The 24,174-nt window shown below is 31.1% G+C and overlaps 3 protein-coding genes and 1 non-coding gene across 6 annotated transcripts; 2 read left to right on the forward strand and 2 right to left on the reverse strand.

Annotated features, from left to right (window-relative positions):
• Positions 1-129: 129 nt before the first annotated feature.
• Positions 130-2,226, forward strand: LOC126835243 (protein mago nashi homolog). The gene is made up of 2 exons (XM_050567695.1): positions 130-319; positions 1,073-2,226. Exons 1-2 carry the CDS (start codon positions 277-279, stop codon positions 1,471-1,473), a joined length of 444 nt encoding a protein of 147 aa, XP_050423652.1. The 5' UTR covers positions 130-276; the 3' UTR covers positions 1,474-2,226.
• Positions 2,227-3,682: 1,456 nt separating this feature from the next.
• On the forward strand, positions 3,683-3,812 carry LOC126836278 (U11 spliceosomal RNA). The gene has a single exon (XR_007685302.1). It is a non-coding gene; the product is annotated as a U11 spliceosomal RNA (small nuclear RNA).
• A 1,768-nt stretch (positions 3,813-5,580) lies between these two features.
• Positions 5,581-14,741, reverse strand: LOC126835278 (feline leukemia virus subgroup C receptor-related protein 2-like). Of its 2 annotated transcripts, none has more exons than XM_050567755.1 (8): positions 14,516-14,741; positions 8,261-8,609; positions 7,962-8,186; positions 7,292-7,433; positions 7,005-7,216; positions 6,784-6,887; positions 6,401-6,511; positions 5,581-6,330 (listed from the first exon to the last, which is right to left on the reverse strand). In XM_050567755.1, the coding sequence occupies exons 2-8, from the start codon at positions 8,528-8,530 to the stop codon at positions 6,051-6,053; spliced, it is 1,344 nt and encodes a 447-aa protein (XP_050423712.1). In that variant the 5' UTR covers positions 8,531-8,609; positions 14,516-14,741; the 3' UTR covers positions 5,581-6,050. The 2 variants fall into 2 exon arrangements, with proteins under 2 accessions (XP_050423712.1, XP_050423713.1); XM_050567756.1 differs by lacking the exon at positions 14,516-14,741 and adding an exon at positions 9,181-9,291.
• A 1,719-nt stretch (positions 14,742-16,460) lies between these two features.
• LOC126835987 (feline leukemia virus subgroup C receptor-related protein 2-like) lies at positions 16,461-23,332 on the reverse strand. Of its 2 annotated transcripts, XM_050568909.1 has the most exons (7): positions 22,680-23,329; positions 20,584-20,808; positions 18,981-19,122; positions 18,176-18,396; positions 17,989-18,092; positions 17,654-17,767; positions 16,461-16,837 (listed from the first exon to the last, which is right to left on the reverse strand). In XM_050568909.1, exons 1-7 carry the CDS (start codon positions 23,004-23,006, stop codon positions 16,525-16,527), a joined length of 1,446 nt encoding a protein of 481 aa, XP_050424866.1. In that variant the 5' UTR covers positions 23,007-23,329; the 3' UTR covers positions 16,461-16,524. The 2 variants fall into 2 exon arrangements, with proteins under 2 accessions (XP_050424866.1, XP_050424867.1); XM_050568910.1 differs by lacking the exon at positions 20,584-20,808 and having other exon boundaries at positions 22,680-23,332.
• Positions 23,333-24,174: the final 842 nt, after the last annotated feature.

Raw genomic sequence — 24,174 nt, forward strand, 5'->3', positions numbered from 1 at the left:
ATCGCGGCACCTATTGCGAGTTTATCGATCGCGCGGGGAGCAAGGTGCAGTGCCACACCCAACACGAGACGGCCGGTAAATTTCGACTGGCGAGCCACGGCCACACTGCTTTTATATCACCAGTGATTGGTTCAGGCCGCCGCACGCGGTTGTTTAGTGTTTACGCTACACACGAAAACGTCGGCCAACGAAAATATTTAATCGCGATAGTTTTAATTGCTAAGTAATATTGATTGAAGTTAAAAATTGAAATATAGTTTTCAGCCAAACTAAAAAATGTCCGGAGAATTCTATTTGCGTTACTACATTGGTCACAAAGGTATGTATCATATGAACAACGCGCACGAATTCTACCAAGCTCGCCGACAATGTCGGATCTATCGTGCTCGGTTTTGTAAGGTAGAAAGTAGACTCGCCGGTAACTTATTGAAAGACATAATTATAATAGTATTAAAGTTTATAAATCCGTTGTTTGAGATTTCGACAACTCGATTAAGTGTATAAACTAATAAATAAAGAAAAAATAATTAGGTCCTGATCTTAACTCTAGGTAGCCAGTAGATTTCAAAATATGGTAACTGAAAAAAATAATAATTACCACTGTTATGTTATTATATATATATATATACACTCTTAAAACCACTAAACGTTATACAAAAAAAAATATATATATATATTATAAATAGTTTCTCAATATATATTGTGAGCCCAACAATAGAAGAAATTAAAAAAACATTTTTGTTTTTTAAACTTGTAGTTTGTGTTTTTGTTATAGCGTTTTATGGTTTTAAGAGTGTAAATGTTGTACAGTCTGAAACAAAATAACGTTATAAATTGTTACACTTTATTTGATTTTTATAATTTTAATTACATCAATCAAAAAACTCAGGCCTTGTTAAATACCTCGTTTGGTCTGTGATCAATGGTCACTGACAAAGCAAGTATCAATATTCAGTTAGTTTTTGGTTTCGGTTGGTTATATTTTGACACTTTTGTCATGAGTATCTTTACTTAATACATCTAATAAAAATTTCAGTTTGAAATATTCATAAATGGGTTTTGTTTTTTTCAGGAAAATTTGGTCACGAGTTTTTGGAATTCGAGTTCAGGCCTGATGGTAAACTTCGCTACGCCAACAATTCTAACTACAAAAATGACACCATGATCCGCAAAGAAGTTTACGTTCATCAACCTGTTATCGATGAGCTCAAACGTATTGTCTCGGACTCGGAAATCATGCACGAAGACGACGCTTTATGGCCGCCTCCTGATCGAGTTGGAAGACAAGAATTAGAAATTGTCATAGATGATGAACATATATCTTTCACTACATCTAAGACCGGATCTCTGTTAGACGTCAATACGTCAAAAGATCCAGAAGGTTTAAGAACGTTTTATTATTTAGTACAAGATTTAAAATGTTTTGTGTTTTCTTTAATCTCGTTACACTTTAAAATCAAACCAATTTCATAATGAGATGGTTTTAAGTAAATTGCGCTAAACTTCTTGTAAATAACAACTACATTCAATTAAACATTTTAAAAATTAACTATTTTCTTATATCGGAAAGTACAATATTGCCTGTAAAATTGTTAGTGATCAATAAGTTTGTATTTTTTGTTCTACATAATAATGTATACGTTTATCACAACGATTATTACATGTTAATTTTACACTGACTAAAAATATTTTAAAAAATAGAACAACATTATATGGACTCCAAAAACTTAAATTGTATTTGTAATAATTCTTTATAAAGTTTTCAATATATTTTTAGTGTTTTTTTTTATGATTATTTAAAAAAATACAAGTACTAAATAACAAATTGTAACTGCATTTATTGATTCTAGCTGTTATAATGATACCTGTTATAAGTATGGTCATGTTTTTATGACCATATGTTTTTAATGACATCTATAACAGCCTTGAAAGTCAAACAAATTGGGTATTATGATTTTATTTGTATTAATCTCCCTTAATAGTACACAAATATGATTGAAATGTATATTTTTTTTATTGATTTGTACAATGGGTCATAAGGTAAACATACCACTGTCTAGCACATAATATTATAATATACGAAAAGGCAGGTATAAATCAAAGTGTTAGTATCAGCCAAAATGTGTGCTGTACTCATGAATATTTTGTAAAATTATTTATTACAGTTTTGCATTTTTATGGGTTTTGTATGTTGGAAATATTAATAAAATTAGTTTTAAACATATACTAACTGAAGTAAATGAAAATAATAGTATTTTGATTTAATTTACCTGTGTATAAAACAGCCTACCGAAGAACACAATGTATACCGTATAGACATGTATATGTTTGTCTAATAACTGTAGATTTCCATTTTAATTGCGATTTTAAACAATAAAACAGCAATAATGTGAATATTATGAACTTTTAAAAATAATAAATTACGTTTTGATATGAAAATATACATAATTAAAGATGATTGCAAAACTGTGATGGAACAGTTGTTTTGAAAATTCTTCTAAAATATACAACAATTTTACTGGAAATATAATTTTCGACCATTTATCAAAAAAAATTATGGTAAATGGTAATAACTAAAAAATATATCTTAATCAATATTATTTAGGGTATTTTCCAACTACTTTTTTTGTTTTATGATTATTTGATTAACTAAGGCTGAATAAGAAGATGATTTTTCTATAAGATGTACGAGTATTAAGTTAAATAAAATACAATACTATCCAGTTGGCAAACTTATTTTAGTATTTTAAAAATGTTTTATATAGTCATATAGTTTTTATAGTCATTGATTATTTTTTTGTCGGAAATAATTGCATAACAAATTGTATTTTAAATTAAGATATTAATTTTCTTTAAAAGTATTTAGTTTTTTTGCCAATTGGGTAATAATGAAGTTTGAACTTTATTTTGGTAAAAAAGCAAAATATTCCCCTCGTGCATATTCTACATGAAAATGATTGTAGCACCGCGTTTTTAAACAATAAGAAATAACTTATTCCCACTAAAAAACATACTGATAATATTATTTTTAATTTATATTAAGTGTATGAGCTTGCAAGTTGCGTATATATTTTATAATAAGTTATATTATTCAAATGTGATTTCTATGTTTGATGTTGTTTATTAGTCGATATGTCTTTCGTAAATTAACGAAAACCAATTTATTTTTGTCCCTAATATACCTACGGAAGAATGTCGATTATAATTGTCTTAAAATAAGAAGGACTAATATTAGACAATATATTAATTATTAAATACATTTAAATAGCTACTTTACTATTTGTAATATTGTTAAAGATGGGTGCAAATAAATGTACGATAAAAAACGAGATTTTGAAAAATATAAATGAGGACATAAGAAAGTCCTTTCATTTACAACCGTCAATTTTTATTACGGCCGAGTTAGCACGGACGGCCCATAGATGGCGCTCAGCCGGCGTGGCCGTTTGACGTTGGCCGCTGCTCGCCATTCGACCGCTTCAGCGGCCGATGCGCTTTATATGTAGCGTCGTGGACACAGTCAATAGCGCCCGGTGTCGCGCCAGCCCGCTCGAGCGTCGAACGGACAACAACGACACCAGCGGCCAACCGACCGAACGCAGTAAGTGGGACATCGTGTTGCGGCGTCAGCACGGCGGATGGCACGATGCATATAACTAACCGAAATCCTCCAATTGACTTCAAAAAGGGTGTCTGCCGCTTATATGGTACATGGGCCTTACGGGGTCCGTGGGGTATGGCCATCAATACATACCCGGCACGTAATTTTTGGAAATTGGGGCAGTTGGTTACCAAAGCGTACCGGCGCCCCTCATAATTCAACGAAGGCTCTCGTCAGTCGTCGGTCACGGCTCACGGTATCGGAACGATGAAGTTCGGTTAGATGAATCTGCAATGAGTCCGAAACGTCACCATAGATATGAAGACCAATTACACACATGGAATTAAACATTATTTATTATTAACGGCTTAAAAGATTTGTCTAGTAATTACGTTGTTTAGGATGACAGCTAAACACAACTTATCCATTAATGCACTCCCGCCGTCCGTGGTTAGACGGTCTGTCGATGAGCAATTTAACCCGCGTAAATTACTGGAAAACCCCATGACAATAATTCTTTATATGGGTTGTTTGTTTAACGGATTTAATACACTAAAATATTTAATTAAAAAAAAAAATATATTTAATAAACTTGAACTTTATTGGAACCAAACGACCGTTTACCACAACAATAGGGGGTGGGGGCTCGTTTAAATGTTTGTACTTAATAGATTTTTAGAAACAAGTAAAGGTAAAAAATGCATGCCATATAGGTGACGGCTATTTGTTCTCCGTGGACTGTGAAAAATATTTAAACGATATAACGATTTCAATTTTTATTAAGAGAACGAAAAAAAGAAAGCTCAAAGATAATCTCATTTTATGCACCAGATTTAATCATATAGTGGTAGAATTTTGGTAGTATTGATGTGAAATATTGAAAAAAATAGAAATCATTGTATTCAGTTTAAAAACTAGCAAACAAATAATGTATATTACTTGTCCCAATTCTCATATTTGTATCAACAAGCAATAATGTCTTTGTGAAGTGTAGAACATATTGTTTGAGTAATCACTATTTACCAAATAACAAAACTACGTGCATTGAAATCTGTGAAAAATATCAAACCTATTTTATTGACTATTATTATTGCCGTGCACAGTGGGCAATAATACCTAATGTACTGCACAACTTGTAAGGAAACTATGCTTTCCGTATTAAATAATAATGATATCAGATTTAACTTTAAACCACTATTATAGACTTCAGATTGCCTGATCTGCATGCAATTATTATAGTTTTAGCTAAAAATAGTAATATTTTAAGAAAAAGATTATAAAATATTTAGATGTAATAATTATTTAACGTCCATAATCGTTATAATCAAATATTCAGAATATGTTTCTAGAGTAATTTGTACTGTTCTAAAAAAACAATATTTTTTATCGGTTGTACAATTATACAGGTTTTTTTTTATGATAGATATAACTTTATTTTTATATCATTTATTTATGTATTATTATAAAAACCTATATAAAAGTTAGAAAAAAAAATAGAGCATTTTGTTGGTATTTGATTATATTTTTTCTTCCGGACATTTTTATAAAAGGACATTTGTACCAAGACTTGGACCAACATGCATAAAATCTAAATTAAATCACAGGTATAGTTAGTAAAAAAATTTAACGCATTCCCAATAAAGAAAATTGAGCGTTAAAAAAAAAAAATGTTTGTATTAGAATTTAGAATAGGACTTTTTCATGCATAGGTAATACAAGGATAAGCACAAATTAAAATGCACTGTCGTAATAGATAATACAACACACCCTTCCTTCCCACGCAAATTTGGTCTAACTCATCCCTGTGACCTTTTTTGACACCGTAAAACGCGAATCGACGAGGCAGCTAAAGATCCTCTGAACTTCTCAGGACTTCAAGGGATGTTTTGAGCAATGGAAACAGAAATGGAGAAAGCGGATTTCAGCAAATGGAGATTATTTTAAAGGACATAAAATGTATTTATTTAAAATAAAAAGAATTATTGCATCAGTTCGCGATAGACCTTGTATGTATAGGTAAAAACTGATAAACTTTTATTAAAATTAAAAATACTATAAATGTACAACATTTGTTTACATAATAAAAATAAAAAATGGTAAAAATTAGGTTACACAAGGAGCTACTAAAGTTTAAAAATGACCGAAGAATGATTTTTGGGAGGTTTTATATTGTATTTCTCATTAACTTCCCAGTGTAACCAATTAGTACGGTTTCAATCTAAGAGCGAGGTGATAAATAACGTATATTTTGTGCCTGTCTGTCGACCAGACTTTTTAAAATATACTCGGTACAACCGACAATCATAAACTTAACAATTTACAAAGTATACATATTTTTTTTTTTTTATAAAACTTATTAATAACATATTTCACAATATGTTTTACAAAAAAAATATATATTTTATATTGAGCCAATAACTTAAAAATAAAATATGATTTAACGGTATTGTTAATTAACCAACGATTTCTTTTGTTGAGCTGCTTGTCTCCGTAAATCCGTTGGTATCATGGCAGTGAATAAAGTGCCCAATACTAGTGTTCCAGCCAAAAATAAATTGGCCGGTTTGTCTCCGGATGCATTGAAAATCCAGCCGTATACTAACGTGAACACTATGCCAAATACTTGAACTACGGCATTTAACATACCGCTAGATGTCCCCTCGGCTTCAGGATAAGTCAATTCAGCAGCTAACTCGTATCCTACTGCTAAATAGCCGGTCATGAAGAACCTGAAGGAGAAAATCAAAAAATTATATTGTTAATTGCTAGTTATGTATTATTTTAAAGCTTTTTTCTTACCCAAGTAAAACGGCTGATAAGTAAACTACAAAAATGTATCCGCAAGACAACGTAAACGTGTAGACAACCATACCGAGTAATGAGAAAGCATAAACGACAAGGGTAGTTTCTCTAAAAAGTAAAAAAATAAAATGGCATTAATGTTAAAACAAACTTGGACTGTTATACTTTTTAAGGCGTTCGGTATAGGCAATGTATATTTATTTGGTATGTTTTAAAATACTTTATTGATGATTCGTTTTTTTATCAGACTTTCATAGTCTTTATAACTAACAATTTTCTAAAAATCAGATCAAAACCAAGCGTCGTAAAAGTATTTTTGTATACATGCATATAGGTTTCATAAGATATGTTTATTAAAAATAATTTATCGTTATTCATACTTGAATAAGTGAGTTTTATCAAGTATACAGCCGCATGCTATAGAACCCAGCATACCGGCAAATACTATCGACAAACCTATTCTACCAGCATCTTCTCCGCTTCCCTATACAAAAGATGTATAGAATATTAATAAAAAAAACAAATTAATTATTGTACTTTAATCTATACTCTGTTCTCATTCCGAACAGAGTATAAATAGTTATCATACGAAGTTATTTACTGGGAAATAAACCAAAATGAACTGGTTCAACAATGTGGAAATAGCATAAAACGAACCAACGTTTATGCCGTAAGAAACCAATAACAAAAGAAATCCGTAATTGGCAACCAATCTCCACAAGGACTTAATGAAGCTCTTCGGGTCTCCCGAAGTGGCAGTTCTTTGTACCACTTGAGCCAAACTCGGCGGTAAAGGAGGCGCAGCCTTGATGTCTATTGAAAATGTAAAATTTCGCTTAATTCAATGTAAACACAGCTCATTAGGTAGCGCTTGTTTACTATACTTACAGCATACAATTAATGCAAATACTATTGTCGAGACGATGGCGGTGCCATAATACATTATGGACAAATTTGAAGCGATAGTATCAAAGTTGTCGCTATCTGGCACGATTAATGGCGGTAAGAGGAAGCCGAGGGCTATGCCCAACTGAAAAATAAAACAAAATGTATTTGAAATATTCTCATAGGTCATTACAATAAACAAACGCAAACACCTTTTTGGCGTGCCAATACTTGATAATCGATATTCATAGGGAATCAAAAACTTAAATAAATTGGTTTAGCCACAATGGGAGGTGTCATATTTGGGAGGTATTATACAAAGGCAGTAAGCATTCTTAATGGGTATCAAAAGGGTTTAATTTCGATTTGATTTTCGAGGATAGCAAGACTATCATTCCAGAATCCCAATATAATGGCAACGACAAGTGGTGGAATTGACACTAGCCAATTATAGGAAGTACACAAACATGATTTCTTGAAATTCCGCTCGTTGGTCATCAATATAGGTTTCCGATTTTAATAGCTGGTCCTTTAAGGCTAGGATGTCAACAAAATGTCGAGGTCTAGGGATAAAAGTCAACTAGAAACGATAAATCGTGGTTCATGCACGTTCAACGACAGTGAACTTATCCAGCACTGTATATAATGCTAACTAATCTATAGGTATATTTACCTGGTTTCCGAATACTCCAATGGAGCACGCAGTCGACACTTCTGTTGGCCCAAACCAGACGGCCGACAAACGTGGCGGCAAGTTCAATATGAATACTTGAGAGCTGGCTACTATTGTTTGGCCTATCATGGTCAGGTAAAACCTGTCTTGGCTGGCCGACGCCACTTTGAACCAAGCACCGATGGCCGTACCCAAAGCGCCGGCAATCATGACGAACCTGAGACCCTACAAAAGGAAAAATTCAGCAAAAGCTTGATGCTGAAGTTGAACTGTACTAAACTTCTTGAAAATGACCATACCATTTTGTCGAGTATCCACGACGCGGGAAATATGAGTGGTATGTAGGTGACCATGAAAACGATGGACGTGAAGTCAACGGCAAAGGTGCTCACGTCATAGAACTTGGTTATGACGTTAGAAATAATGCTGTACTGTATCCATTGTGCCGCATTGCACATCGAACACAAAACAAACAGTCCCAACATTGACCACCGTCTTTTGTAAAGTTTGCACTCGGTAATGACAATGGGTTGTAGTGGCACCGGTTGGTTCGTGGCTCCATACTCCATAATGAAACAAATTGATCGTTGTCTGAATGAGCTTTCAATTAGATGTCATCATGAATCTGTATTGGTCCACGAGTGAAGTCTGTAATCATTTACACAGCCATTAGACAATTTTATAAAAACTATGCTTTTGTAGGGTTGAAGAGCCTAGTAATAGTGTTATGTGTTCGTATAGTCTTGGTGTCAGTTTTTAGGGCTGAAAGTGTTTTTAATTTTTAAGGTTACCTGGTTTTGACTACGTCTTTTTTTGGAAACAGATTATCAAAAACAGTGTTTGGATATTTAAACAAATTATATATAATTGATTATTGGCGAATCAGACTAATTTTTATTCCTCTCGATTTCCAACGAAAATGTAATTACCATCTAACAAATAGTGAAACCCTTGTTGTATGTCTACGTAAGAAAGCACAATATTTTAAATACAATAAAAGCTTCTTTGGAAAAATATTTTAATTCATCATTAAATAATAAATAATAAATTATATACTAGCTTTAGCTTTAAATCAGGAATTCGTCAAAATTGGCCTATTTTTTAAATTAAATAGAATGTGTAGTATCCTCTTAAGATTTTAAGGAATATTATGGATTATTAAGTTAAAATAAATATATATATTTTGTTATAATCAAATTATTAACATTTCATAAATTACTTAGCGGTATCAAATCAAAAGCTGGCACATAAAATGGCAAAAAATACAATAGATATAAAATCATTGAGCGTGTAAATAGTTAAGTACTTCATTATTATTAAGTACTTGTAGTCGATCTGAATAATTCAATTATTGAACAATACCTAATTATGGGAAATGCAAAGTGATTGGCGGATAGGAACATGGCGTGATACCACCTGATACTTAAAACCATGACGTTCTTGACCTTAACAGATGAAGTACAATATGTGCGTGTCGAGAATCTTGGCACGTATTCGAGAGTTGAATAATTGTTATCGAAAGTAATGCTGTATAGACATATTATAGTCCACATGTACTTAATATTGTCGATTTTTTTCTTATGAGTCAAAATTAAATCATTATATTTCTAACGTGCACGCGAACAGTTCATACATCAGATGTGTACAAACAATTTTATTAATTATTAACATTGAAATGTTAAATTTTTCAAGATGACAACACAAATTACAACCATAACATTGTATTTTTAAAGGCACTTATGTGAAATTTGATGTTTTTAACTTTTATAGTATTTGATGAAAATGAAACATTAAAAACCCATCTATTTGTTTTACTTAGATAATTCTATTTGTAATTTTTAAAATAAACAAATAACACAAAACTTATTGCTATGCATTTTGTATAAAACAAACATTGGTGACACGACTTGTTATAGTTATTTTGTATTAAACACTGATTTTGTTGTATCATCATTTTTTTTCGAATAAAGCCTTTGACCTTAGGTCTCAACATTAATGACTAATGGTACTGGTATTTTAATAACAAAACAAATACGTTTCCATTAGATACATGCTTATGTTATAACTATATTTATATATAGTTATAAATATTAAAGTTATATATATATATATATATATATATATATATATATATATATATATGTATATAATAATTAACTATAGATAATCGTACATATATATATATATATATATAATAATTCAAAATAATGAGGTACGTCCCAGTGGGAATATCATAGTTGCCCTATAAATGGAATAAAAATTGAACTGTGAAACATTTTCTTTTTATCATTAAACAAAATAGTAAGCTGCTAATTAGCACATTATTTTTTTTACTTTAATACAAATTATAGTCTAATATATTATGCTGAAATAAGAAATTATTTACAAACTTTTAAAACTGTATATTATGTACCTAAATTTTATATTTTATATTTTCTATTATATGCTAACTATTCAGTTTCTGTATACTTTTAATTTTCTACAGATTTCCACGGTAAGAAACTAGTTATGTAACGAAAACAAATAATATAATTATTTAATAGTGATTACATCACATGTTGTTGGTGTAATAAATATATAATAGGATCCGTTAAAATTCCTATGATATTAAATTTAATACTTGGGCTGATATAGTCAATTTGCAAAACCAATTTCAAAAACGATTTGTTATATTGTTTTTAACGTTTTTTTTTGTCTTTCTCCATAAGAAGTGGTGCGAACCAAAAGGGTACCTATAAAATGAATCTTCAATTTAGTAAGTTTTAGTATACATAACTAATTTTATAGATTTTGAAAAAATGCTACTTGTGCCATTTTGATTTTCAACGCTTTAGAATTTTATATGCATTTAATTCAGTCCAGGTGGCAAAATATTTTATGTGCAATAGATTAGTAATATAAGCGGCACCCAATGGCCACTGTAATCACCTTATAGATACTCTTTTTGCGTATGAGTAGTAATGCGACTTAAATTGAAATTATGTAAATGAATAGCAATAAACTGTTGCCCGTTTAAATATGAGAACGTGCTTCTTGTGTAAATGTAAAAAAAACTTTTTTAACGTTTTACTAAGTTATCTTCACGCCGTAATTGGTCCTCTATCCTACAGGTAAGACTGCAGCCTATTGCTTATTAACATAATACCTTGTATTCATAACTAATCATGATTTTTTTTTTTTGCTACTTTAACATAATTCATACTGATACTGATGCTAAACGTGGGTAGATGTAAATTGAATGAGATGCGTAACGAATAATGGCTTATCAAGAAAAGACCTTCACTTAATTCGCCGTTAACGAAAAAAAAAAACGTTTTTAATATGCTCCAATCTAAAGTTTATATATATATATATATATATATATATATATATATATATTCATATATGTCAAGTTAATTTAAATATATATTTAATAAGGAACTTCAATTTGTGCATGTAAAGTGTTTAATGCATATTTCCACACGCCGTTAAACAAACAATAATTTAATGCACACATTGTGCAACTTTTAGGTAGATCGGCGTTCGAAATTTAATAAACACAAGCTATTTAAAAAAAAAAAATGTAAAATTAAGTAGTATATAGGTTCAAATAAACGTTTAGTAGCTTAAACGGTTCGAAGACTGTGTTGTTTGCATATTGCACTTATACTCAAAGTCCATTATATGATACTATATTGCACAATGTTCAAAATCAATAAACGATTAATTATTTTTATAACATTATTGACGTGGCATACAGCTAACTGCTAATAACGCATTTTAGTTTATGATTAAATGTTTACCAATTAGTACTTGCTCTAAAAAATGTATCAAATTTTATTGCAAATTGAATTTTGGATTTTAATTTTTTTACCTATTTTAAGGGGATTTAAAAAAAAAGTTATACTTATGTTAATATGTATGTTTGATGTTATCAAATTATTAATAGTTAAGATAAGCTAATCCACACTTGTACACATATTAATCACTACTATGTTATGATAATTATATATGAGGTAATAAAGAAAAAAAATCTTACAGTTAGAATAATTAATATCATATCTGGTTGTTAATTTTTAAATGCTTAAAAAATATAATCACAGAACCTCGAAAGGAAATTGTTCTATTTTATTTATTATTATTGTTAACAATATTGATCGTTTAATTAATTCATTATATTATCAATTTCCAATCATTAATGAATTTCAACTATTTGGTTGAGGATTATGAATTTTATAATTTCCAATTATGCCGTTAAAGTGGTTTATTAATGCTTGTTTGATTAAGCACAATCATAGTTTTTGTGAATAATACACTTATGACTTATGACTAACTGATTGTCAAATATAATAATTAAAATATGAAAATTTGAAAAATTAGCTCAAGTTAAACTGCTGACCCTAAACTTTTCTGAATACAGACTTAATAATATTATTACTGAACATTTAACAGTACAACAACAGGGAGATCAATTTTAATAGTTTAATCTGTACTTTGTAAACGATTAGGCGTGGAATTCAAAAAGCTCGTACATCGGTTGTGAATGAAATACCTACAATGAAAACTGAAATTTGTTTGAGTGCAAAAATAATATTTTTAACTCATTGACATATAATTTTTTTCTTAATCCACCGATCAGCTGACAACTATAAAATACAAGTTGGCGTCTAAAAATTGATTGTTATTACACAATCCCATCTACCAAAACTACATAGTTAATATTTATGAAATATTTTTTTAAGTGTCTGCAAGGACTACTACTTTGTCAAAATATAGTTTATCACGTGTACGATTGTCTCAGCATTATATCGGGTGATTTTTTAACACTACACTTTCCATATATGTACTTTATACATGACAAACGGGAGACAATCAGAGATTACACTTTTTTTCTTAGATAACTAGAATTTTTTTATCGGTGCCAAAAGGCCGGTTTATTGAGTTATAACTAGATTATTAGTTATTATATAATACACGTATATAAAAGTTTTAGCTTAATTTTAAATGTAAAAATAAATAATAGGTATTTCTGCCTTAACAGCTATTTTAGTTGTTTAAATGTATTCTTTATTTTTTTTACGTTTTTTATGAACAGTAGTGACGAAAAAAAAACAATATTTTAGCTTCCAAGTTCGATGCGTAACTGAGAAGGTATTAGAAGGTATTCCTTTTAGTTTTTTACAATGATAAGTTTTTATTTTTTGTGTCTTGACTCGCGATATATTGTCATGTAGCAACTCTACAGATCAGAAATCGTACTTGAAAGGTACTTCAAAAATTTTAAAAGTTCATCTCTTCCCCTTCAAAATCGATAAAAACACGAAAAAAAGTACAACTACATATTTTTAACTTAAAATTACGAAACGCTGTAACTTTATTTAAATTAGTCGAATTGATTCCAAATATTTATGAAGTTTTCTTTAAATAAAGTACTAACTACGTGTATACTGTGCGAAATTCAAAAAAACATTTATCCTAGAAGGGGTAGAAACTTTTTCTTTATTTCTATTTTTCCAGAAAACTTTTAGGACTTCAAACCTGAAAATACCCTTAAGATAGACTTAGTGTTGGACTAAAACATATTATATATTTTTTAAAAATCTCTAGTCAAACTTTTTTATTAAAGAAAACCAAAAAGGGGGAAAATTACATTTTGATAAGGTATACTTAATGAGGTTGCATAGTTTTTTAATTATCATCTCGGGAAGATATTTATTTATTTGAGAAATTTTTTTTTCTTGGGTACCATTTTTATTTGAAAATGTATATCTTTTTTTTTTCGGTATAAGTGTATTTTTATAATACTTTTATATACTATATACTAGTTTTCTATTATTTTTACAAAAAAAGTAAAAAAATTTATTTTAATAATTTTTACAATTTTATTTTATAGTTAAAAAACAAAACTCTTCAGCATGAAAAACTTCAAGAGTGACTATATTTAGATATAAATGCAAGTACGTGTATGCGATTTTTAGAGCGTCGTAAAAAAAACAAAAATATTCATAAATGTAATCGAAGAAGTTTGACTTTCAATTGCATGTCTTAAGAGCATTTTTTCTGATTTTTGTGTCGAAAATCGATGTAAAATTTATTTCTGTTTAAGATTTCTAGTCCTTCCCGTATATTTCTAGATGGATTTTGTCTAACGGTGTTTATCTGTTTCTACTTTAACAAACAGCTCCTATCAATTCAAATTTAAAGCAATAAAGGTGGGGTAGTTGATTTTTCGCGACTCGAGTTTCGTCTTGGTCGGACAAAAACAAACGACACATAACGAAACCCTTTATCGTTGGCTACTGTCGACGATAAAAAGCGTAGGACGTGCGTTTTGGCCCGTGGCACGGTCGAGTCTAATAATAATATTACAATGCAACGCGCAGTGGCACGTGCCCGTCAACTACGTTTTTTTACAAACGCAATCTGCGCTGCGGCGGCCGCCCAGGCCTGCGGTGTTCGCTGCAAGACTATGCAGCATGTGACAACGTTGCATGCACAGTGCACACACAAACGATACCGGCAGCTAGCTAATACCTATGCAGGTGAATTCGAATTAATATTATAATATTATTTACCCAAGTGCGGCGATGCGACTATTGGACTCGGGAGAGTGTGGGATTTCCGTTGATTAAATATGAATACAATTTAACCGTTGCCGATGTTAAAACAAAGAGATAATAAGACGATCTGAACCCGACGTTTTTATTTTATTCCAATCACAGACACGGCGGTGGCAGACGTACTCCTTCGAGCAAACCGGGTAACGCACTGAGACGGCAAACCGGTTGCGGTGTCCAACGGCGACGGACGCCACCGGTGACGTAGCGTTCGTCTGCCGGTACGTTGCGTCGGCCCGAGGGAGCTTTCGACGCGAGCGCGCGTGGCGACCGAGTCGAGGCGGCTCGACGGCACATGTCCGACAACCGGATTATGTTAATAAATTGACATGGTCGAAGTTTATTAAAACGTATTTATTCTTAAAAATTGACTTTTTAGAATTGCTTAAAACCCGCCCAACTTCAATATACTTAACAGTTAACACCCATTACAATAACGTCAGGAAATCGATCTAGCAATTGAAAATAAAATATAAAATAATAATGGCAGACTGTCTGTTATGTATTTAATGAACGCGTGTTGCGCGTTAAAAAATTGCCTATATATCTTTAATCCTCAAGATAGATAATGTGGCGTTTTCTTAAGCTGTTTTGTGTACAAAAAAAAAAACACTTAAAAAATTCAGTCAATATTTTCTCAACAATTATCGAGTTCATTAATTTTAATTTTTAAGATTAGAATGTATTCTAATCTTAAATACCATCCATGTTTTGTTAAAAGTGGCTCCGACTTTGACACGCATTCAAATGAAAAAGTGTACTCTAAGGCACCTTATCATAAATACCTTACCATGAGTTATTTAATCATTTGAAATGCACTCTAATGCATTATGCTCAATGTTAGTTGCAAGAACATACACTTATGTACTTCAGACCACTCTCTTTGATTTTAATTTTTAATGATGAACATTTTTTAAAACCCTGTTGCAAACATTATAAGTGGCTATTCACTTACCTAGTATATAATATTATAGCCGTGCGCCACGAAGAACATTTTTTTGGTTTCGTCGACTTTTTTTTTCTGTAGGAAAAACTAGGCCATCATACTTTGTATTTTTGCTTACGGCACACAATTCGAACGGTTTATAAAGTAAAAACGATAATAATAATATTATTTAGCTTAAAAGTTACCATGTGTAGACGGTGTTCGATAACAACTAAATAATATAATATTTGTGTATAATTATATATTATCCTAAGTGTACAAGGTAAAAAAAAAATAATAATACTGATGTTCAACGGTAACCTCTATGTGCGCTGAGCACGGCGAGGCAAATACTGCACAATATTATTGTATAGGTATTATTGTGTCCTAATCTATTACGTTATTCATATATTTCAAAGGGTGGGTCCCAAAATGATTGAGCAATACCTTTTAATGCTTTTGGCAACTATTAAATATAATATATGTTTTTTTTCATGTCGTAACTAAGGCGATTTCGCAAAACATCATATCATACGCACTTAAGGCTTTGGGGGGGTAAATTATTGTTTTATAAATAAGTGTATCTCGATTTTAAATATTAAAATAATACCGCATAAACATGTTTATAACAAAACAACTATACGGAAGTGTTGTTTAGATTCAATTCAGTCCATAATTAATATACTACCCACTTGTTGTCGCGCTGATATTTTTATTTTCCAATATTGACTATACCACATTATACAGATATACATCTTCATCTACACCGACTACTGCTGCGTCCGCCTACATGATTTTTTTTCACGCACCGTAAAATATAGTTATCTGCGATGTTGGCACAAAATACCAATTGGATAGTCGCTATACTATTATGTACTTTCTTACTGTCACGCATAACAGAGTATTTTCGAAGAATATATATAACACGGATGTCTCTAGCGGAATTGGGTTAAATACAAAAAAAAAAAATACAAAAACTGATAACAAATTTTGTAATAAAATAGGTACATAAAAAAAAAATTCTTTATCATTAATGGCTTGTTCAAGATGGAAAATGGCTAAGTTCAAGACCCGTTTTTTGATTTTCGTTATGAGCTTTGTGGGCCGCTTGTCTTTTCAGGCTGGTCGGTATGAACACGGTCAACAGACATCCGATAGCCAGCAGTCCGATGATCATCATATTGGCTACCATGTCCCCCATTGTAGTAAACACCCAACTGTAAATTGACGTCAGGAAGAAGCCTATTAATTGCGTGCCACCGTTGAGTAGTCCACTAGACGTTCCCTCGGCGATGGGGTAAGTCATTTCGATGGCAAGCTCAAAGCCGACCGGTAGGTATCCAGTCATGAAAAGTCTGTGTATCAAAGCAATGAATGCATTAAACGGGTTTCAAGTGGTATCGAACGGTTTTCGTTTAGCGAGAGCTTGTCTACTATGATATAATTTAAGCGATGAGCTCAATTTCTTTTAAAAAAATTTGTTGTTTTATAGGTTATTAAAAAAAAAATGATTGTTAATAACAATTTATACTTTTAATGACATTTGTTGGTATTTTTGGAGCGCTATCAACTTAAATGCTAACTTTTTGAATTAAGAATGATCTGCTGAAAATGTTGACTGGTCGATAACCAGTTTTAAATAAATACTTTGAGGTCATTAATGTTTAAACTTAAGACCAAAGTTTGAGTGCGATTAATTAATCCGCGTAGATCAAAATAATACTACAATCCACTTTTCTTCTTATCCGAATTTTTAAACTTTTTAACTTCAAAGTTATTTATTAAAAATGGTTATCGACCAGCCGTCGATTGATTTTAGTCAGCGAGTTATTCTTAATTTAAAAATGTAATGCAATTCATAAACAATGCTTACATAAAGCTGATAGCGCTCAGGAAAATTTGGTAATTTTATCATGTCATCAAATAACAATAGTACAGTTTTAAAAAATAAATACTATACATTTTTAATTATTTTAAAAGTAAATGAGTGGATAAATTTAATTGTATGGCACTGTGTTATTGTCTTGGATTAATTTAAAAATCCTAAAATATTCATAGCATTGTTTGTATTAGTTATAGCCCTATAGGAATGTATCAATGCAAATGGACTATACACGTCTACTTACTATTCGTGGCATAAAACTACATTGATTTCCCACACTAATGCTTACCCCAACAGCGAAGCAGTTATATATATCGTCCATATGGATTTGCTGTTCGCTAGACTGAACGTATAGATCACCATAGACACCAACGTGCTGGCGTATATCACCAGAGTTGTCTCTCTAGAAAAATAATAATAGTTATTGCGTTCAATATAAATTTCTTTGAGCAAACGTCATAATATACAATAGTTTTAAACGATAATGATCTATAGTATTGATCGTTTACATTAATAATATACTCGTATTATTAAGTAAGAGGTATTGAAATTAAAATAGGTACTAAAACATGAGACGAGAAAAAAAACGAAAAGTTTAATCGAATTGTGTGCTTTAACTTTTACTTGTATAAATGAGTCTTGTCCAAAATATAACCACAAAGTATCGAGCCGCCCAAGCCGCATAGTACCAACGTGAGGCCGATACGTCCGACGTCTTCTTCGTGGCCCTGAATGAATTGTAAAATAGATACAATTTAATATGACACGTTTAGGTACGGATGGTTTGCGATCGAGACCAGGATGCACACACCGGAAAATACAGTAGAATAAATTGATTCAGTAGAGTGGATATGGCGAAAAAGGCGCCGACGTTTATGCCGTAAGAGATCAGCAATAGAACGTACCCATTAGTTTTCATTAAGGCTTTCATTGAGCTTATGAATGCGTCGTTCACTATTGTCGGGTCGTCTCTATTTTGCCGTTGAACGATTTGAGCGTGACTCGGTGCTAACGCGGGTTCGGCTTTCAAAACTAAAAAAAATAGTAGGTATACAAAATATATAGCTTCATTAGTTTTTTTTTTTTTAAACGTCGAGTATAAAGATAGTATTTGGTTTTTCTTTTGCGTCAAAGTACTTTATACTTAAGGTCTCTGGGACCTGAAATACGCACAAGTATATTTATTGTTAATCACATTTGACTAGTATTTCCATAATATTAATCAATTGTTTGTATAAGTTAAATAAGACCATCCCGAAACTACCGAAAGATGTAACGATTTTTTCCGTTTCATTATTTGTATAGGCCATTAATTTATTAAAAAAACGGTTGAACCGAGCTGACCTTTTTTAGAATATGTATTAGGCGTACTCGATACTCATATTAAACGATAATTATTATCTGAAATTTAAAACTTGTCGAAACCGAAATAAAAATAAAATATGTACTTAGGTGCACTTTTATACAACTAAAATATTTTAATGTACATTGTACAACTAAACAAATGTTGCCGTGCTCAGAGCATATTGTACATATACAAGTTCTCTCTCATGGAATATCTCGAATATTAGGCTCAAAAATAAAAGTGTGAGTTTTACTTGCCTGTCAATACTTACGCCAAAGAACTAATATGAATACGATTGAGTTGACTATAGCGAAAGACAGAAACATTGTCCACAATTCGTTTCCTATCTCGTCCAAGTTTTCACTGTCGTGAACCATCATTGGTGGGATTAGAAAACCTAAAGCTGCACCTAACTGAAACATATAAACACATGTTTCAACGTATTACTGTACAAATTCGAGTAGATGTAGAATAATGTACATTATGATTTACGACTTGTGAAGAAAAAATGGAAAATGTATATTATTTTATTGTAGAGTCCTGGTCAGGCAATTTTTAAACTCCAATTTAGACTTAATTCTGTAGGACTAATATTATTATTATAACAGCTTATGTAATCAATTTATAATAATACATTTCTCTCTCCTTCCTACCAAAGGATTTATATTAATATTACCTATTCGTTTACTACATGTAAACAAAATCTATTGTAATTGTTGTGTGTTAAATTAAGATTATGTTGTGAACATAGAATAGTGAGTAGAGCCCCTTCCATAGATTAATGTTCTTATAGACTAAAGTAGGTTTGGTAAAAATGGCTAGCTTATTAATTGCAATTTGTTATGCCTTCCCTTAAAACGTATGTATAGTTCTAACTTATTAACTTGTCTAAAAATATACTTTACTGACCTGATAGGTATATTTTTTAATATAAAAATGTTATTTTGGCAGCTGTTGCAGTTTGTCACAAGTCATGTCGACCCTCTATTTAAATGTTTACAATACACAAATAAACGTGCTTAGCTATATGCATCATACATATCGTATCCACGAGGTCATTGTCGTTAGCACTAACTATGAATATTGAAACATCCTGTCATGTGCTCGATTAGTAAAATATGATATACAACTGTATATAATACTTATATATGTATATACCTATGCATATATTGTAATAGAAGATGCAATCTTAACAAAATTGAGAAATAACTTACAGACTCGGTACTCTTATTCATTTTGAGATTTAGTTAAATGTATATCGACCTACTTGTAAAAAAACTGATACATATATAAGACCTATTCTTAATAAAACAGAGCTAATTGAGTTTAATTTAAACTATATACATATTAATTATTTTCATATTATTTTTATTTTCTATGAAGTTGGAAACTATTTTATTTATTTTCTATAAATACTAATATAAGGATAATTCAATCATGCTACAGAGAATATCATTGCACAACTAGGTAGTATTGTTTTATTTGGACTTTGGCTAATAATTTGTTTCATGGTCAGAATATATCAGAAAATATTTTTATTATGAAAAAACCTCATGTAAAATATAATATATAAGTAATTTGAAAAATATAATTCTGTGTCACGAGACGTTGTTATTAAAAAGGCATGTGAGCCATAATATATTTTGTTTTTAAATTTGACAATGTGTATAAAAGTAGGAGCATCTTTTTATTTTCAAGTAATAGACTAATTTAATATGGAATATAGTGATTTGTGACTGCATGCATAGAGATCAAATGAATATGGACGGATAATTGTAGTGTAGGATGCAAAGATCCCACGTGGATTGTAAAAAGCATCAAAAGGAACAGCTGTCAGGAGAAAGAAACAGACTGTTAATAAAGTAATAATAAACCTGGTTGCCAAATACTCCTAATGAACACGCAGTAGATACTTCAGATGGACCAAACCACACGGCTGCTACTCTGGATGGCAAACTCAAGATAAACGCTTGCGAACAAGCGACAAGACCTTGACCGAGCAAAGTTATCAGAAACTTATCCGGTTCGGCCGAGAACACTTTCAACCAAGCGCCTAATACCGTACCGGCGGCGCCAACCACCATTACTACTCTGAGACCCTAAAAAAAAATAATTAAACGTTCAATCGCCATGTCAAGGGTTTTGAAATTTATTTTTGTGAAATATTGTAATGACATATTTCTAATAACGTTTATAAAATATTCCAAAACAATGAAAAATATACAATTTAAACGAGTTTCCATCCTACGCGACTACTTATAAATTAATAACGCTAAAAAAAGAATGTCTTCATATAAAATGCTAAAAAAATCTTTTAAGCTATTCAAAAAAAAACTTTATAACAAACTAATTTTTGTCTATTTAAAAAAAATGTATCAACATTTGAATAATAAAATTAAATCACATAAATAAGATTAATTATTAACATATAATGGTTGAATAATGAGGTTTGTTTATGCAAACTAAAATTCTATTTCTTTTGATTTTTTTGTGAATCCTAGTCTGATCTTAGGATTTCTATAGCACGTCGAATTGTCCTTGTTTTTATTCACTACCAAATTTCCAAGCAATTTAGAAAATTAAATTCAATATTTTCGTATTTTGTTTTGAGTTTACAGAACACGCCATATCATATGATACATATTTTTTACATCTTTATAGACACTAGAGAAATTCTAAAGCCAGATTCGCATTTTGTGTAATTATATTATATAGGTAGATACATTTTTGGTTCTTATTTCAAAATTGTGTTGTACAGTGTATTTTGTATAATAGTATTTTTCCAAAATACCGTTTGGTTGCCAACTATTAAATATTATACACAGAAAAAATATATTTCTAATGGCATTGAATTATTTCAGACATAGTCAACGTAACGGTAATAACCGCTAAATGGAAATAATAACAATAATTATATTTTATACACGAACCCGACATTTCCCGTCCTCGTGTGAGATAAATATTATTGGAGAACTTTTAAATTATGAATATGATATAAATGTATCAGTCAGTACTCGCAATAAATACGAAATGTATCCTTTAAAAACATTAAATAACTTCAAAACAATATTTCGGTTTCAAAATTATTACTATCAATGATTATGGCGACCTTATTGACTATTGGCAGATCATTGGGTCGTGATCCATCGCTAGCTTATTGTATCATTTTTTAATTTAAGTGCTTCGCAAATACACGTGCAATCATTATAAAATACAGCCTATTGCACGAATTTAAATTACTTTCTTGCTCGAGGAGTTTGGCATTTATTCGAGTCTAAAGCCCAATATTTAGTTAGTTTTTTATTTTTTCCCCTCTATTTTTAGTAACGTAACAAAAATTGAAAGTCCTATGCGTCCTGCAAGAGTTCTTTTATCTAAAATAAAAAAAAAATCTATTTTGTAACTGGACTACTACGAGGTGTGAGAGTTTTTCTTGGTAGAATTTTTTTCACTACCAAAATAGCTGTAATTCAACTAAAAAAAATGTTTGTTAAAATTGGACCTAATTGGTTATAATATAATTAAAGCAAAAAATAGGTTGACATAGATAATCAAAATTAAAAAAATTATCATAGTGGGCGACTTTGTAATTTTCGCGAGCAGGTGGCGAGCACTCTTAAGAGATAATTACACTTCATCCACTATCAGACAATTCTTGGACTGATTCCTACAAAATGACTCCAGGCATTTTTTCTCCAAACGCACCAAGATAATAATAATTATTATTATACAGGTGATCCGGTGTCTTATTCTTATAATACACTCAATTTCTCTTAAACGGATTGTAAATTTGTATGTATTTTTAGTAGGAACCATAACTTGATAACGAAAACATCCAGACATACATACCATATTTTGTCAATAGTGTGTAATAACTAATTTCTACTTTAAAACCATTAACTGAATCATTTCAAATGACCTTCTCTCATCATACTATACAAATGCAATGACTATGATATCGAGTGATTACCTTTCGATCGAGTAACCAAGACGCCGGTATCACTAGTGGAACGTATACCAGCATGTATATGGTCGACGTCAAGTCTACTAAAAAGTTAGACACCCCGTAAAACTTGACCGTGATATTGGATATGATGCTGTACTGTATCCAATGGGCCGCGTTGGACATTGAGTACAACATGAACACGACTAGCACGACCCATCGTGACTTGTACAGCTTTAAGACGTATTGCTGTTTTTCGTTGTCGGTCGTTGAATGTACTTGTTTGTCGTTGATGGCTTGCTGCAGTTGTTGTTCGTTATCGATGTTTTGCATGACCGAAGCGAAATTTGCCATAGTCCCTTTGGGAACTCTTTACCTATGTACCTCAGTGTTGAATAGAAAAAAAAAAATGAAAAATTTGCGTTTGATTATCGAGTAAGGTTACGGAATCCGAACTGAAATATTGTTATAGTTCTAAGGACTAAGACCGTGCATTAAGGTGATTCGCATCACAAATCCCATCGCAATCACTGGTAGACGATATCTGTTCGTGACTGGATAGGTTTTAATGGCCAATGTAACACAGCTAGGTTATCACCCAACATTCGTATGGACTAATTTGTTCTAGAGAGGGGACTGTTCCAGTCGTAGACAGTGATTTGAACTCAACCTTTAACACCGTAGGTAGATACACTTTTAATACCGGCATTTATTGCTAAAAGTTAAAATAGTAAACAAAATGTTATTTTTATAAACTCAAACGTAATATTTACTTAGTACGCACAATAAGTTATCTACATTCTATAACCAACGCTTGTGTTGAAGGGAGAGAGCTACAATTACAGATAAAAATTAATTAAAAGGTACAACATATATCAACAAATTCTCGAAATAATTTGACTACTAGTAAACATATACACAATTATTATTCTAAAGATAATTATAACCAGTTAATAACAGTTATCACTTATTTTTACATAATATCGACTGTTAGAAGGTAAAAGGGCGTAAGCGCCAATTTCAAAATTGTTCAGGAGAGCCGAAAAATCTAATATCACGCCCATTCTATGATGCGTACCTAACCTAACCTAACCTCATGTTAAAACATCGATTGTTGATTATAAACTTATGATATCAATCGATGTATAATTATGCCATTTACGACAATATGCAAAAAAAGTCGAAAAAAGTTTTGAAAAAATGGTCGCTTACGCTTTTTTACCTTCTAACCGTCGATATATCCTACATCATTGCACGAGGTATCATATGTTTTAAACTTTTTTTTTTCTTATCGATTTAATTTAAAAGGCAGTCGCGGTTGATACAAACACGTGTAAAAACATCTTCAAGAACTTCCAAATCTTTTCAGCATATACAATAAGAAAATATGCTAACAATGTAATAAATGACTTGAAGACTATGAGTAGGGAAGCTATCCAGTGATAGGACCCTATGACATGTTTCGGCTAGAAATTAAACGGTAGCAATACAATTTAGGAGGTCTTGATACCAACGTCTTTTA

The sequence above is a fragment of the Adelges cooleyi genome, unplaced genomic scaffold (genome assembly GCF_023614345.1).
Source record: "Adelges cooleyi isolate 19-005CV unplaced genomic scaffold, UGA_ACOO_1.1 ACOO_flye_CR_arks_rails_tigmint_CR_PRNA_23, whole genome shotgun sequence".
In the NCBI taxonomy this organism is placed as follows: Eukaryota; Metazoa; Arthropoda; class Insecta; order Hemiptera; family Adelgidae; genus Adelges; species Adelges cooleyi.

Bases quoted from the DNA above. Each gene is read 5' to 3' on its own strand.
- LOC126835987 (XM_050568909.1), bottom strand. From the start codon at position 23,006: ATGGCAAATTTCGCTTCGGTCATGCAAAACATCGATAACGAACAACAA. The intron at 19,123-20,583 runs GTTTATTATTAC...TATATGTTTCAG, and splicing joins TAGGAGTATTTGGCAACCAG to TTAGGTGCAGCTTTAGGTTT. The intron at 18,093-18,175 runs GTGTGTGCATCC...CAATTCATTCAG, and splicing joins TTATTCTACTGTATTTTCCG to GGCCACGAAGAAGACGTCGG.
- LOC126835278 (XM_050567755.1), bottom strand. From the start codon at position 8,530: ATGGAGTATGGAGCCACGAACCAACCGGTGCCACTACAACCCATTGTC. The intron at 8,187-8,260 runs GTATGGTCATTT...TTCCTTTTGTAG, and splicing joins CGTGGATACTCGACAAAATG to GGTCTCAGGTTCGTCATGAT. The intron at 6,512-6,783 runs GTATGAATAACG...TTTACTTTTTAG, and splicing joins GATAAAACTCACTTATTCAA to AGAAACTACCCTTGTCGTTT.
- LOC126835243 (XM_050567695.1), top strand. From the start codon at position 277: ATGTCCGGAGAATTCTATTTGCGTTACTACATTGGTCACAAAG. The intron at 320-1,072 runs GTATGTATCATA...TGTTTTTTTCAG, and splicing joins TTACTACATTGGTCACAAAG to GAAAATTTGGTCACGAGTTT.